At 40.7% G+C, this 15,346-nt stretch overlaps 1 protein-coding gene and 1 non-coding gene across 3 annotated transcripts; one reads left to right on the top strand and one right to left on the bottom strand.

Annotated features, from left to right (window-relative positions):
* Nucleotides 1-2,174: 2,174 nt before the first annotated feature.
* LOC125239088 (spermine oxidase-like) lies at nucleotides 2,175-15,303 on the top strand. Of its 2 annotated transcripts, XM_048146567.1 has the most exons (11): nucleotides 2,175-2,293; nucleotides 4,019-4,110; nucleotides 4,589-4,670; nucleotides 5,873-6,082; nucleotides 7,287-7,390; nucleotides 7,748-7,860; nucleotides 8,578-8,756; nucleotides 9,883-10,011; nucleotides 11,411-11,552; nucleotides 13,334-13,443; nucleotides 14,842-15,303. In XM_048146567.1, the coding sequence occupies exons 1-11, from the start codon at nucleotides 2,244-2,246 to the stop codon at nucleotides 15,077-15,079; spliced, it is 1,449 nt and encodes a 482-aa protein (XP_048002524.1). In that variant the 5' UTR covers nucleotides 2,175-2,243; the 3' UTR covers nucleotides 15,080-15,303. The 2 variants fall into 2 exon arrangements, with proteins under 2 accessions (XP_048002524.1, XP_048002525.1); XM_048146568.1 differs by lacking the exon at nucleotides 4,019-4,110 and having other exon boundaries at nucleotides 2,283-2,293.
* Nucleotides 3,724-3,796, bottom strand: Trnad-auc. The gene has a single exon. It is a non-coding gene; the product is annotated as a tRNA-Asp (tRNA).
* Nucleotides 15,304-15,346: the final 43 nt, after the last annotated feature.

Raw genomic sequence — 15,346 nt, 5'->3', positions numbered from 1 at the left:
TCTGCAATAAGGACGTAATTTTGTTGGAATTTCATATGAGATGAGAATTCCCTAACAATAGAAGTTGAAGCTCCTCCTTTTCGTTATGGAAAACAACATTATTTCTTTATTAATGATTATTTTTTAACTATTTTTATCATGCTGACAAAAATTGTTTGGCTTTGTATTTATCTAATCTGTAGGTTACTTAGGTCATATCAATAAACACTAGGTCACATAATAGTTGTGTGTGTAGGACGTGAGAAACGGCGTTACGTGAACGAGAGGCTCTTGTTAAGAGCTTTCCTTTGACAATTATATTTCAAAAGTTATAGTTATTTCTGAATGGCGATACCATGAGGAGAATCTTAACAAACTTGGAATAGTAAATTCATTTAATTACATCTTAGATATTAAAATATAGTTAAGATCCAACCATAGAGTGTATTGAATAGTATGGTATAGAGTTATCAGTCAAGATTTTCGAATACAGCGCCATCTATTATTAAGTTACGACAACTTTTCATGTGACTGGAAATGCCTAATGGTTCCTTAGCACATAAAATATTTGGACCCTTTAGACATGAAGCGCCACATTTTAATACCGGGATTTGGAACAGGTTTCATTATGAATCTGAGCAAATAAACGAATATAATTTCCAATTTCCAAAACTAACATCAATACATACAATTGAATTACATTTAATTAACCATAGAATGTTGTTCGCTACTTTGCAGGTGGTACAGCGATTTCTAGCGAAAAAATTGGACATCAAGAAATACTTATGCATTTTAGGACAACAAGTCATTACCTAGTTTGCGGGGGCAACAGTGACATCTAGCGAACAACTTGCAGTACGGCATGTAATTGTTTTTCACGCCCTCTGTCGTTGAGTTTCCTAAACATGATTATCCTAAGTACGGATTTACTATTTCCTTTTACTGAAAACACCGTGGATACAACGTGAAACAAATGTATGTGTCAAGTGTCAAAGTACTTGGACGTTCAACCGAATCCTGGCACTGAAAAAGGCGGCATAAAACTAATTTTGCACCGCCTACATCTTTTCTGCTTTGCTCAAAGGCTTGACTGGTAGATGTCTCATGGAATTAAGTTTGCCTATTGAACATTGTGTTTCTTTATTCTCTTCTTCTTCCTCCTACCCTTATCCCACGTCATGTGGGATAGCTACAACACGTCTTCCTCTTCCATTCTCCTCTATCTTTCGTCATGTCAACACTCACATATTTCTTCCTCATATCCTCTTTCACACAATCCATCCAGCGTTGTTTGGGTTTACCCCTCCCTCTCCATCCATCAACCTTCATCTCCAACATTCTTTTGCCTATATGACATTCATCCCTCCTCATTACATGACCGTACCACGCCAACCTGCCACTCCTCATTTTTTCCGTTATAGGCGCAACCACGGTGTTTTCAATCAAAGGAAATAGTAAATCCGATGTACTTAGGATATGTTTAGGAAACTCAACGATAGAGGGCGTGAAAAGCAATTATATGCCGTAGTGCAAGTTGTTCGCTAGATGTCACTGTTACCCCCGCAAACTGGGTAATGACTTGTAGTCGTAAAATGTATAAGTATTTTTTGATATCCAAAATTTTCGTTAGATGTCGCTGTACCACCTGCAAACGGCATTCTTTGGTTAATAACATGTATTTAAATTTTACATTTTGATATTGATATCTTTTTTGGCAAATAAGTTAGCGTTGAAATATTTATTAATGTGACTGGTTGATGAATGACCTATTTAGAAATCCCGCCATAAATATGTGGCGTTCCATGTTTAAAGGGTCCACATCCTTTATGTGCTATAAGGAACCTTTAGGATGGAAAAACACATGAAAAGTTGTCGTAACTTAATAATAGATGGCGCTGCATTCGAAAATCTTGACTGATAACTCTATACCATACTATTCAATATACTCTATGGGTGCAACTTTCAAACTTCCCCTAATATACTCATTCCTGATCCGATCCATTCTGGTCACTCCACACATCCATCTCAACATTCTCATCTCCGCTACGTGCACTCTCCTTTCATCCTCCATCTTTGTCGCCCAGCATTCAGATCCATACATACAATACAAAAGGTGATTCTTCGTTTAATAAAGATAAATAAGACCAAACCTGTCAAAAATATATTCACGCAACGCCTTATTTCGCGACCCGCACACACAACTAGGTATGTACACAATAAATGGCCAGATTTAGTACTTGAATGCAGTCTAGTATTTTGTAAACATGGAGCTAACACTACTCTTGTGTGTGATTGGCGTCGTCGTGGCAGATAGGTAATATTATTTGGTCAAATAATAAATGATGCCGGGTGCCGTAGCCGAATGGCATTTCGGCGTCGCAAAACGAAAACGAAACGCCGCGAAAGGTAGTCTGGCTCTGTCACGCCAATACGCAAGAGCGATAGATATATATCTACGAGCGTTTCGATTCGTGAGCGTTTCGTGAGCGTTTGTGCCATTCGGCTACGTACAGTCATATAACATTTAAACAAAAAATATTTTTATTTTTAAACTTGCTACATTTAAAAACGGAGAAATTACTGTCTTGTTATGTATGTAACTTCAACTTCGTGACTGATTAAATTCCAATATTATTATGTTCAATATAGATAGTATGAAAAAAATAGTTCTAATAAAATTCGTCAACATGGCTCGTAGTCATATCTTTCTGTTCAGGTTTTATTCTATTTTTTTACGCCACGTCGGTGGCAAACAGGTATACGGCTCGCCTGATGGAAGGCGGTCACTGAAACCTCACTAGTATTGACTACCGAGCACTCTGCCAACTGAGCCACTAAGAATACCTCCTCCACAGCTAGTGAATGAGGTCTTCTTGGTGATTATAAAAAGGAATGTAAAAGTTTCTAATGGGTCGGCAACGCGCATGTGACACTCCTTGAGTTGCAGGCGTCCATAGGTTACGGTGACCGCTTTCCATCAGGCGGACCGTATGCTTTTTTGCCACCGGCATAGTATTAAAAAAAGGGTTCCTTAGGTCAAATACATTTAACGCAAATAAAGAAATTTACTTTTACTTTTACAATTAATTTATCTAAGGTCCACTTGCACCAACCACTTAACCACAGTATAATAACGAGTACTATCGTACTCCCGCTCCCCGCTGAAAGTGCCGCCCACCCCCTCTCGGTTATCTCACAGTTACCGCCTGTCAAAAACGCGAACAGTCGACCTGTCATATGTCACTCATACAAGCATAGTACGCGTTCACCTACACGAGCTTAGACTCTGTGCTAGGAACGCGCCTCTTTTATATATTTGACCGCCAGTGTCCGAGGTGTGACTTAAGTCAGGGTTAGTGGGCTGTCATCTGTCAAATTCCATACAAATTGGTGGGTTAACCCTCCGTTTTCGTTGGTGCAGTGGCCCGAAACGAACGTCTTAACTCTTACGGTTAAAAAACACGATGTATTAGCTTAATAGCATCATTCACTGACACTTCTACTTCTTCAAAATTACTTTGATATTTTTTTTTTTTTTTATCATGCAGATACGTCTGCGAGCGATATTACATATTTTTAAATTAAAGGAAAAATTGAAAAATTCACACCTTGGGAAAATGGAAAAATTCACGCGCACTTGGGAGCGCGATGGCCCCGGCAAGGCCAAAGGTCGCAGGTTCGAGTCCTGCCGGAGGTGTGAATTTTTCCAATATTATTTATTTTAATTTAAAAGTGGAAAATGTCTGCCTTGGGTGAGACTTGAACTCACGGCCTCTGGATCGATACTCCAGCGCTCTGCCAACTGAGCCACCAAGACTTCAACCAAGCCAGCGAAATTTTCCACTACTAAGGTCAATGGGACCCGTAGCGACATCTACCGTAAGAGTGTTTTCTTAAACGGCAACCGGAGTTCCAAGTCATATTGGAAATTCACCAGTTACGATGCGCTAACCATGCTAAATTTTAAATTCTAAGCCTAACGGCATCGATTGCAGACGTTTCTGCTAATCAGAAGTTAAAATTATTTATTTTCTTCTAGCCCAAAGCACTATGACACGATAGTAGTCGGTTTGGGCTCAGCGGGTGTGACGGCTGCATCTACCTTGGCGCGCGCGGGCAGACGGGTCCTAGGTTATATATTTACTTTATTATAATAATATAATTTACGCTAGTTGACACGTGATTGACGCTAGATGTCACTACAAATAACTCGCATTTACTGATGTATAGAGTTACAACTCTTTCCTTAGGTACTTATTCCTCTATGATTGTACTTATAAAAGAAAACTTAGTTGAAGCATATGTACATACTTCTGCTAACGAATGTCCGCACCGCACAATCGCACATACTATCCTGTAATCGGGAGCGAGAAAGAGTTATGATTTTCCCTGCTCTCACTTACATACAAAATCCATGGTCGCGGTGCGGTGCGGTCGCTTTATATCAACCGCACCGCGACCTTGGAAAATTTTCACGTGAGAGCGAGAAACTAATAAATATTTCTCGCTCTTTCTTACAGGATAGTATGTGGATGACCTTGGTACAGTGCGGCGGTTTGTTGGTTGGCACTAAGAGATGTTTACTTACTTAATATCTCTATGGTTTCAGGTATAGAGGCGCAGGGACGTGTCGGCGGCAGGGTGTACACGGTGCCATTCGGAGATGGGGTTGTAGAGTTAGGTGGTGAATGGTAAGTGGTAAAGGGTATTAGGTACCATATCAGTCGGTCGATGGCAATTTTCTAGCTAGTTCTAGTTCTTTTTAAGCACGCCCCCCTGTTATCAAAAATGAGCTTTCCAGGCCCCCGCCCTCTTACTATTAGTTAGGTAATGTGTGATTTGTGCACTAATGCACTTGTCCCACGGTCCCGCGCCCGCTTTATATGTGTGGGGCGCGCCCCATAGTTTGAAAAACGCTGAGCTAGAGTCATACCAAGATAATTTGGCGAACTTTTATTTTTGACTGTGATGTTCTGCCTGCGCAGGACTCACATATCCTCCGTGCCTGATGGGCCTGGGAGGTTTTACCGAGCTAGTCTCAGATGTGGGAGAAAGGGGGTGCAAGGCGAATAGAGGGAAACACCGGTTTCACTTAACTAATCGGGCTTTTATGCCAACACAAAACCACACACAAAACACACGTATTCACACACACAAAACAACCTTAATACTATCGCGGTAACGCGGCTTATCCTATGCTATATCTAACCTTCCCCGGCCGGCCGGGGTTAAACGGAATCAATCTAGGGTGCGCCGGAAGGGCCTACAACTACAGGGACCTATCGAGGGTCAGGAGGTAGGAAACCGTAACCCGGCCTAGGCGCGAAATGGTCACCCCGGCCCTGATCACGGGGGAGATAAAATAAGGTAGGAGGGTTTCAGAGGGTAGGAATCGTAACCCGGCCTAGGCGCGAAATGGTCACCCCGGCCCTGATCACGGGAGAGGTAGGATATATAGGTAACCCGGCCTAGGCGCGAAATGGTCACCCCGGCCCTGGTTTGGGAATTCGCTGGTAATCGGATATCAACCCGGCCTAGGCGCGTATGGACACCCCGGCCTTGGTTGTTGGAGGATAAGTGGATGGGAGCGTCGCCGTGAAGCGACGGGGACGGAAAGGGCCGCTGCACTGGCTGCGCGCACTTAAATATGGTCGGCCGGCGATCCCCTCCACTGCGCCGTGCGCTGCCGGTGGGCTCGATTCCGCGCGGGGCGCGCCGCTGTGATGACATGGCGCGCTGGTGACATAGCTATGTCATGTAATTTGCTCTATTTCTGCTCTTACTTGCCTTCTTATAAAACTGTATTTTTTAAGGTGCAGCCTCGTGTCTATAGTTATTTATTTATTTATAAAGTCTAGCTACGATTCTTCTTCCATATTCCCGTTGTTTCTAGGGTCCTAGGCACCAAAAACAGCCCCACTTACGCTGCAGCACAGCAGCACAACATCTCCATAATCCCTCAAGAGTGGAATATCCTGACGTACTATTCTGATGGAACAGCTGCAGATTCAAAGCTGATCAGCCACTTCAGCGAGCTAGCTGATGAAAGCTTCAATGAGGGTCCGGAGCCACCTGAGGCTCAAGGGAATTTCACCACTAGAAAGTAAGTCTTTAGTCAGGGCAGCCTTGTCACAATATCTACATTCTACATCATCCGTTAAGACTGGTACACCCTGGCGTACTATTCTGATGGAACAGCTGCAGATTCAAAGCTGATCAGCCACTTCACTGAAGAGAGCTTCGATGAGGGTTCAGAGCTACCGAAGGCTCAAGGAAATTTCACCACTAGAAAGTAAGTCTTTAGTCAGGGCAGTCTTGTCACAATATCTACATTTTACATCATCCCTTAAGTCCGTTTTCACATTATCCGATCCGATATTGGATATCGGAAGGATTTCAATGGAAAAAAGCTAATAATGTATGAGATATCGGTCCGAAATTCGATATCGGATCGGATAATGTGAAAACGCACTAAGAATGGAACACCCTGGCGTACTGTTCTGATGGAACAGCTGCAGATTTAAAGCTGATCAGCCACTTCAGCGAGCTAGCTGAAGAAAGCTTCAATGAGGGTCCATAGCCACCTCAGGGACAGGGCAATTTTACCACCAGAAAGTGAGTAGTTAGTACCAGTGACCAAAATAACCAAATCCACAACCTTTCCATTTCTGTATGTAGTGTTCCTATTTGTGTTGTATTTCATCGCTTTATGAATTGAAAAGAATTGTGTTACTCACGGCTGCAAAGTTACCTCTCGCGCAACACTCGTTTTCTCAGAATTTTATTTTTGTTTTATCTTTCGTGTATGATGTCTATTTAAATTTATAATTTATATATAAGTAGTAGTGTGTGTTTATGAACGGACAAGAGGGGGCAAAATAAAAAAAAATCTGTCAAGGTGGTCCAAGACATGCACTAACCTTCTCTCCGGGAGTCAGGAACTGCAGGCAGGATTGGCTGGGGTCCACACTTCATCACGGAAGCACAACCGTTTTTGCACATGTCTTATAACAGTCTGTCAGGTGTCAACAACTAATTAGAGGGCCGCGCGGGCGGGGCGAGGCGCGAGGGGAGGGAAACCTATCCTTTAAATATATATGGTTAGGTAGGTAGAATTATAGGTAGAATTTTTAACAGTGTGACTACTTGAAAAACGACAAATCAAAAAATATTCAGTAAAATAATTCGATTTGTTGTAGTTGTAATTTATTTCTGAACCTCTCGCATCGCTTGCGGTTCAACCATAAGATCCATTCACTAGCTCGATCAACCTTAGAAATTATTTACTAGCCAACTTATGTTTGTAGAATCATGGAGGATATCACAAAGAACAGGCCGGATCTACTCAAGGACCAAGACTTCATATCAGGGTTACTGACATTCATCGAGTTGATGGTAGACAACTTGGAAGGTATGTTGTAGTACGACAGAGGGCGTGAAAAACAATTATATGCCGTAGTGCAAGTTGTTCGCTAGATTTCACTGTTAAACAAACTGGGTAATGAATTTTGCTGTTGTAAAATGTAAAAGTATTTCTTGATGTCCTAATTTTTCGCTAGATGTCGCTGTACCACTCGCAAACTAGCATAGCAAGTGACATATAATTGTTTTTCACGCCCGCTATCGTTGAGTGTCCTAAACATATCCTAAGTACATCGGATTTACTATTTAATTTGACTGAAAACACCGTGGACTTTATACCATACTTCTGATTCAATATACTCTATGGGGTTAACTTATAAATAAATAACTTGAACCTGCTGAATAGGTTCCAACGACTGGAACGAGGTGACGACAGGAGGTGATTACGAAGATCTGGAGGGGCCCCAGAGCTTGAGCTTCCATCGGCATGGCTACAAGACATTCTTCGATATTATGCTGGTACGTTCAATAGGCTAGTTTCCTACTAGTCAAATCAGCTTCTTTTTAAGAACTGTCAAAACGATTTGCTAATATGGAATTACTATGAAACACTGAGGAGTGAGGTCACGGTCAATTCATTTACCTACTTTATAATCTTTCTCTTTGAATTATTAAATAGAAACTATGTTTAAACATAACTACTGTTTTTATTTTTCTTCTAATAAATTGGTGCTTTATTTCGTGCACGAAATAAAACATCAGATAATTATAAAAAAACATCAACATAAGTTATTTTTAAATCCAATTTCTACTTAATAAGTCAGGCAGAAATATATACAGTAACTGAGTTGACCGTGACGTCATTCTATTAATTCCATATTAGCAAGTCGTAAAAATTCGTTTTGAAAGTTCTTAAAAAGAAGCTCATTTGGGTAGCAGGCACGTAGCCCATTTTCATAGTGTTGGTGTGGTGACCAAGCGGACCCTAGGCTCCCATGAGCCGTGGCAAATGCCGGTTAAAGCAAAGAGGATGATGATGATGGTGTAGTGAAAAAAATTGTGTATCATTCGGTGTCAAAATTACTCGCCTTTCTGCTCGTTTCATAAAACAACATTCATGTCTTAAAGCCTCTCATTATGCACTAGTCACATAAATAACTATTAATCTGATCTCCTTTTTTTTATTCTAAATGGGACTCCTCCTCCTCTATTTTAAACCTCTTACAAATATTTCAGAACACATACAAAGGCGGTCCAGGCCTCCCAAACCTAGACATAAAGCTGAACACCGAAGTAAAAGTCATCCGGTCCCCACAACACCCCACAGAGAAGGTCATCGTAGAATGTAGCGATGGTAGCACCTATGTGGCTGACAATGTTATAGTTACAGTCTCTCTTGGAGTTCTTAAAGCCAAGTAAGTGTTAACTAGTGCTGTCTCGCTCTGTCAATACTATCTCTCTCTAACATACAAAGACATTCACCACCGTATAGTATGGCCACTCCCTGCTTCCCGCTGGAAGTGTTACCGCCAGTTAAGAACGCGACCAGTCGACCTGTCATATTTCACTCATACAAGCATGGTACGCGTTTACCTACACGAGCTTAGACTGTGTGCGTAGGAACGCGCTTCTTTCCTATATTTGATTGCCATTGTCCGACGTGTGCTAGTGCTGTCTCGCTCTGTCAAACCTCTATCTCTCTCTAACACACAGGTCACCATTGAATGTAGCGATGGCAGCACCTATGTACAATAGCTAATAACGTTATAGTCACCGTATCTTTTGGAGTTTTCAAGGATAAGTAAAAGCTGTCTCTCTTTGTCGACACTCTGTCCTTGGACGAATGGAGGGGGGGAAGTTCATCATAAGTATCACAACAATGTGGGTAGGCTAAGCTATGGATGAATAAAGTAGCTGGCGCAGCCGGTAGGATGGGGGCGTCACCGTCTATGTAAACCGTTTTGCATGTTGCAACTATTGAGTCAATTTTTTATTTTGTATAATTTTTTTTACGACCGGTCTGGCCTAGCGGGTAGTGAACCTGCCTGGGTGGCTAGCCGAATGGCACAATCGCTCACGAAACGAAGCGCTAGTAGATATCTATCTCTATCGCGCTTGCGTATTGGCGCGACAGAGCCAGCGGCGTATCGCTTTCGTTTGGCGTCGAAGAAATGCCATTCGGCTACGGGGCCTGGTAAGCTGCGGTCCCGGGTTCGAATCCCGGTAAAGGCATTTATTTGTGTGATGAGCACAGATATTTCTTCCTGAGTCATGGATGTTTTCTATGTATATAAGTATTTGTATATTATATATATCGTTGTCTGAGTACCCACAACGCAAGCCTTCTTGATCTTACCGTGGGACTCAGTCAATCTGTGTAAGAATGTCCTATAATATTTATTTATTTATAGACAGTGCTGCTATGCTAAAAAAATTAGTTCTTATTTTTGCCCAGCTTTTAAAAATTAAATCCGTATGCAAAACGAGTTTGGCATGCAAATGAAACTCTTAAAACAAAATAAAGGATTATTTCATTTTCAGAAAATCCTCGCTATTCTCACCGCCGTTGCCCAAAGACAAGCAGACAGCCATAGACAAGATAAGCATGGGCGTTTTGGATAAGGTCGTCCTGGCGTTTGACGAGCCTTGGTGGACGCAGAACGTGTCGAGGTTTGAACTGACGTATTTGTAAGCATTTTCGCGAAAACAATCATCAAATTTTTTCAAGGAAGTTAAATTTAAGTTTTTCCTACTCAGAATCACGAGCCCTTTCGATCTAGGACAAAAGACAAAAAATGTTCTCAAAATTTTCTATTATTTTGCATACTTTCCACTTTGTAACTTTGTACATAGTGTTTAAAAATTGGTAACGAAGTGTAAAAAATAAATTTGGGACGCTTTTTTCCGCCTAGTAGGATGAAAAGGGGTCGTAATTCTGAGTAGGGAAAAAAATTATACCTATTTTAGAGAAAAAAGTTTTTGAATCTTTTTTCGCGAAAATGCCCTTGAAAGTGCTAAGTGCTAACACATGTCCGTACGAGGACCGTACCGCACCAAGGTCATCCAATTACTATCCTGTAAGTGGGAGTGAGAGAGAGTTATTCTTTTCTGATTCCCACTTACAGGTGCGGTCCGGTCGTGAGTAGGTAATCATAATAATAGTGCTAACGTGTGTCCACACGAGGAGCGTACAGCACCAAAATCATCCATATACTATTCTGTAAGTGGGAGCGAGAAAGAGATTCGCTCTCACTCGTGTGTACTTAAAGTAGCTAACAAACGACCGCACCGTACGGCGACCCTGGAGTTTTTTCACGTGAGAGCACAATGCGCATGTGACACCCCTTCAGTTGCAGGCGTCTATAGGTTACGGTGACCGCTTTCCATCAGGCGGACCGTAGGCTTATTTGCCACTGACGTAATATTTAAAAAAAATACTCTTTCTCGCGGCCACTTACAGGATACTATACGTATGTGGATGACCTTGGTTCGGTGCGGTAATGTTTTAAGTGTTAACTATAGTGATATGGAGGCCTAGCCAAGCAGATTAGTAAATGTTTGATAAGTTGATGTTTTACAGTTAGTATTTTCTTCGTGTTGGTGTGGTGAAAAAAATTGTGTTTCACTTGGTGTTGGTGGCAATGCCTTGACGCTCGTAACCACCTCGTAACACTCAAGATCAAGCGCGGATCCAGCTTCGTGCCCAGGGGGGGGGGGTCACGTGGTAAAGGCCCAGGCCCCAGAGGGGGGTCACGTGGTCTATTTGTATGGCCAACCTAGGCTCCAGGGGGGGTCATGACCCCCATGACCCCCCCCCCTGGATCCGCGCATGCTCAAGATCATAGAGTATATTGAATATTCCGCTTTTCTAACAACTCGCTAAGTCGCTACGCTGAAGGCACGTTGGCCGACTATGGATCAATCATAACTAGATATTAAGTTATAAACTGAAATAGATACCATACACTAAAAATAAAGCGATTAAGCCCACTGGTGGCGATGGCTGACGTGATTAACCGCTACACCACCCCGACCGCCGAGGAAGGTATTAAGTTGTTTTTTTTTTTAGGTTATTATTCATATGGAAAGAAGCAGATAAAAATAAAGTGCCAGTATCAGATCTCTGGACTACCAAAATTTTGGGAGCCTCTCGACCCATGGGGTCCAGTAACACGCTAACTTTGTGGATCAGTGGAAATACTGCGAAAGAGGTAAGTAAAACGAAAGTTTATCAAATACCTACGTTGCCAACAATAAATAATAATAATAAAATAAAAATGAATATTGGGGACACCTTACACAGATCCACTTAGCCCCAAACTAAGCAAATTAAGCTTGTACTATGGGTGCCAAGCGATGATATACATAGGTACTTAAAAAGATAAATACATACTTATATACCTACATAGAAAACATCCATGACTCAGGAACAAATATCTGTGCTCATCACATAAATAAATGCCCACCGGTATTCGAACCCAGGACCGCGGCTTAGCAGGCAGGGTCACTACCGACTGAGCCAGACCGGTCATATGTCTGTCAAAATTCGGTACGCAAAATCACAATAAAATTCAGGAATAGGCTACTTTCCTACTAGTCAAATCAGTTTCTTTTTAAGAACTGTCAAAACGATTTTGATAATATGGAATTAAAATGAAATCGAATTGAGTGACGTCACGGTCAACTTATTTACTTTATATATTTCTATCTGATGGGTGCGTATCGATCGGTATAACTTTTTTTGATATATTTTTAGTCGTTATAATGATCATTTGATATAATTATTGAATTATATAACAACAAATAATATACTGACAAATTGTATAATTCTTATTTAATATAATGATCATTTTTTCGAATAACATTTACTATAACATACTTTGAATATAATGCTTATTTCCTATAATAAATAAATTGTATAACACAAATTCTTTCTAAAGCCCAGTTAGAATTGCAAAATAAATTAGATCCATCATTTACCAGAAAAGTAGATTAGGTTAGAACTGTGACCCTTACACACAACGCGCTGCTACCAGACAAACAGGTTAGGTTAGGTTAGAACTGTGACCCTTAAACATACGTACTGCTATCAGAAAAGTAGGTTAGGTTAGGTTAGAACTGTGATCCCTTCAAAAAATAATAACATTAATTCATGAAATGTTTTATACTGTTTGCTAGTTATATTATACTAGTCGTATATCAATAGATAGTTATACCATACCACGGTTATTACAAATAAGTTTTATACGAAATAATGATTATACAAAATAAAAGTAGATATTTTGTGGTTATACCAAATGTTAATTATGTCAAATGAGAGATTATACCCTCTAGATATATACCAAATGTTGTTATATCAAATGTTACTATACCAAAAAAAGTTATAACAATCATTACACACCCCTATCTGATTTATAAAATATAAGTTGGAGTTAAAAATAATCTGTCCCTGTTTTTCTTATAATTATCTGATGCTTTATTTCGTGAATGGTATAATTTTTTTTATTTTAAGTACAGTCAAGTTGCCTATTATCAAGTCTGGTGTGGTGACGGGTTAAAAATTTCACCACCCTCTTTCCTCCCGTAGGTGTCGTAGAAGTCGACTGTGGGATATGGGTTCAATTGTGTTGTGGGCGATGGGCTGGCCCCTTAATTGCCAAAAGTGGCACTGACACTTGAGCAGTTTCATGTCTTCTGCCAACCCCGTTTGGGAATACAGATGTAGTATGTACGTATCAGGAATTATGTAAAATTCAACCCAAATAGCAATTCAAAATCAACGAATACTGTCCATCTAGCCTCTGAGGCCTACCATCTTACTTGTTGGTTTAAGAGCTTTTTCAGATTATCCAATCCGATATCGGATGCAGGAAGAATGTCAAAAGCAAAAATCAAAGATGGCGTCCTTAATATAGAGGATATCATCCGACATCCGATATCGGATCGGATAATGTGAAAACGCACATACCTACCTCGTCGTATCGTTTGGCAGGTAGAGGCGCTTCCAGAAGACACAGTGAAGGCGAAATGCGTAGAGCTGCTTCAAAAGTTTGTAGGGGATACCTTGAAGATCACTGTGCCCCAGCCCAATGCTATACTACGGTAAGTAACTTACCTACCGCAATCTTTCTCTCTCTCATACACACACACGCACACACAATCAATTGTCGATCGCGACATAGATTAAATATAAGAAGATCATACCATCCTATACATTAAAATGCGACCGCCTAAGAACTCGCATACACTACACCACACATAGATGGCGCCACAAAATGCCTTGTTGCCATCGATTATTTGCAGATTTGCGTTAAGTGTCACTTACGAGCCATAAATCTATGTCAAAAGTTGCACGCCATCTACAAGTATAATCGAAAGCTAAAAGACTTTTTTAGGGTTCCGTAGTCAACTAGGAACCCTTATAGTTTCGCCATGTCTGTCTGTCCGTCCGTCCGTCCGTCCGTCCGCGGATAATCTCAGTAACCGTTAGCACTAGAAAGCTGAAATTTGGTACCAATATGTATATCAATTACGCCAACAAAGTGCAAAAACAAAAAAATAAAAAAAAATGTTTTATTAGGGTACCCCCCCCTACATGTAAAGTGGGGGCTGATTTTTTTCATTCCAACCCCAACGTGTGATATATTGTTGGATAGGTATTAAAAAATGAATAAGGGTTTACTAAGATCGTTTTTTGATAAAATTAATATTTTCGGAAATAATCGCTCCTAAAGGAAAAAAAGTGCGTCCCCCCCCCCTCTAACTTTTGAACCATATGTTTAAAAAATATGAAAAAAATCACAAAAGTAGAACTTTATAAATACTTTCTAGAAAAATTGTTTTGAACTTGATAGGTACAGTAGTTTTTGAGAAAAATACGGAAAACTACGGAACCCTACACTGAGCGTGGCCCGACACGCTCTTGGCCGGTTTTTTTGTAGCGCCATCTATGTGTGGTCATGTGGTGTAGTGTATGCGCGTTCTTAGGCGGTAGCATTTTAATGTATGGGATGGTATGATCTTATATTTAATTTATGATCGCGATCAATATAGTCAACACATCTCGATATAGGACCCATTTAGACGGTACGAGTTTTATTACATAGCGGTATTTGACGGCTGTGCAAAATTGTATGTAACCTCAACAGCCCGCAATGTAACTAATCGAATGCGAGTTCGCACGCCGTCTAAATCAGGCATAGAATCCTACACTGAATACAAGATATTGATGCTGGTACAAGTAGACATTGTATTAGTCGAACAATAAAGTTTCTAAATAAAAACACTAGACCAGGGGTTACTAAATGGCAGATCGCGGTCCGCATTCGGACCGCCGACCTACCCACCACCCGACAACTTTTCATGTGACTTTCCATGCTTAAAGGTTCCTTATAGCACATGAAGGATGTGGGCCCTTTAAACATGGAACGCCACATATTACAACAAACACCGACATATAAAAAAATCTGGATTACATTACGCTCTAATTTTTTTTTTCAGTACAACCTGGTACTCGAACCCGCACACCCGCGGCAGCTATACCTTCGACAACACCCTCACTCCGGACTACCCAGACGCTCGAGATTGGCTCGCGAGCCCTATTCTGGACTCTGCAGAGACCCCGCGAATCCTGTTCGCGGGAGAAGCCACGAATCGGCGCCATTTTGGAACGGTGCATGGCGCCAGTGAGACTGGGTACAGAGAGGCTAAGCGGTTATTGCCTGATATTGCGAAATAATCACTGTCTCTTAAATTCCCTTTAAATTCATAACGAAAAGCTATTGTGAAATGTTTTAGGTTATCTTTTATATACTCGAACATACCTAATATTTTAGAGAAAGGCTTTCAGCAACATTTTTTTTAATTTGCCGCTATTTCTCCTTTCCCCTAAAGTGTCATTGGGTCAGAGTATAATAATATTTTTGTTGTCTATGTTTTAATAAATAAATATTTTTAACTTAAATATACAATTGTTGTTATTTTTAAATATCAATAATATTAAATG

The sequence above is a fragment of the Leguminivora glycinivorella genome, chromosome 25, assembly GCF_023078275.1.
Source record: "Leguminivora glycinivorella isolate SPB_JAAS2020 chromosome 25, LegGlyc_1.1, whole genome shotgun sequence".
NCBI lineage: Eukaryota > Metazoa > Arthropoda > Insecta > Lepidoptera > Tortricidae > Leguminivora > Leguminivora glycinivorella.
Note: the sequence above shows the minus strand (reverse complement) of the source record. Positions and strands in the feature narration are given on the sequence as shown.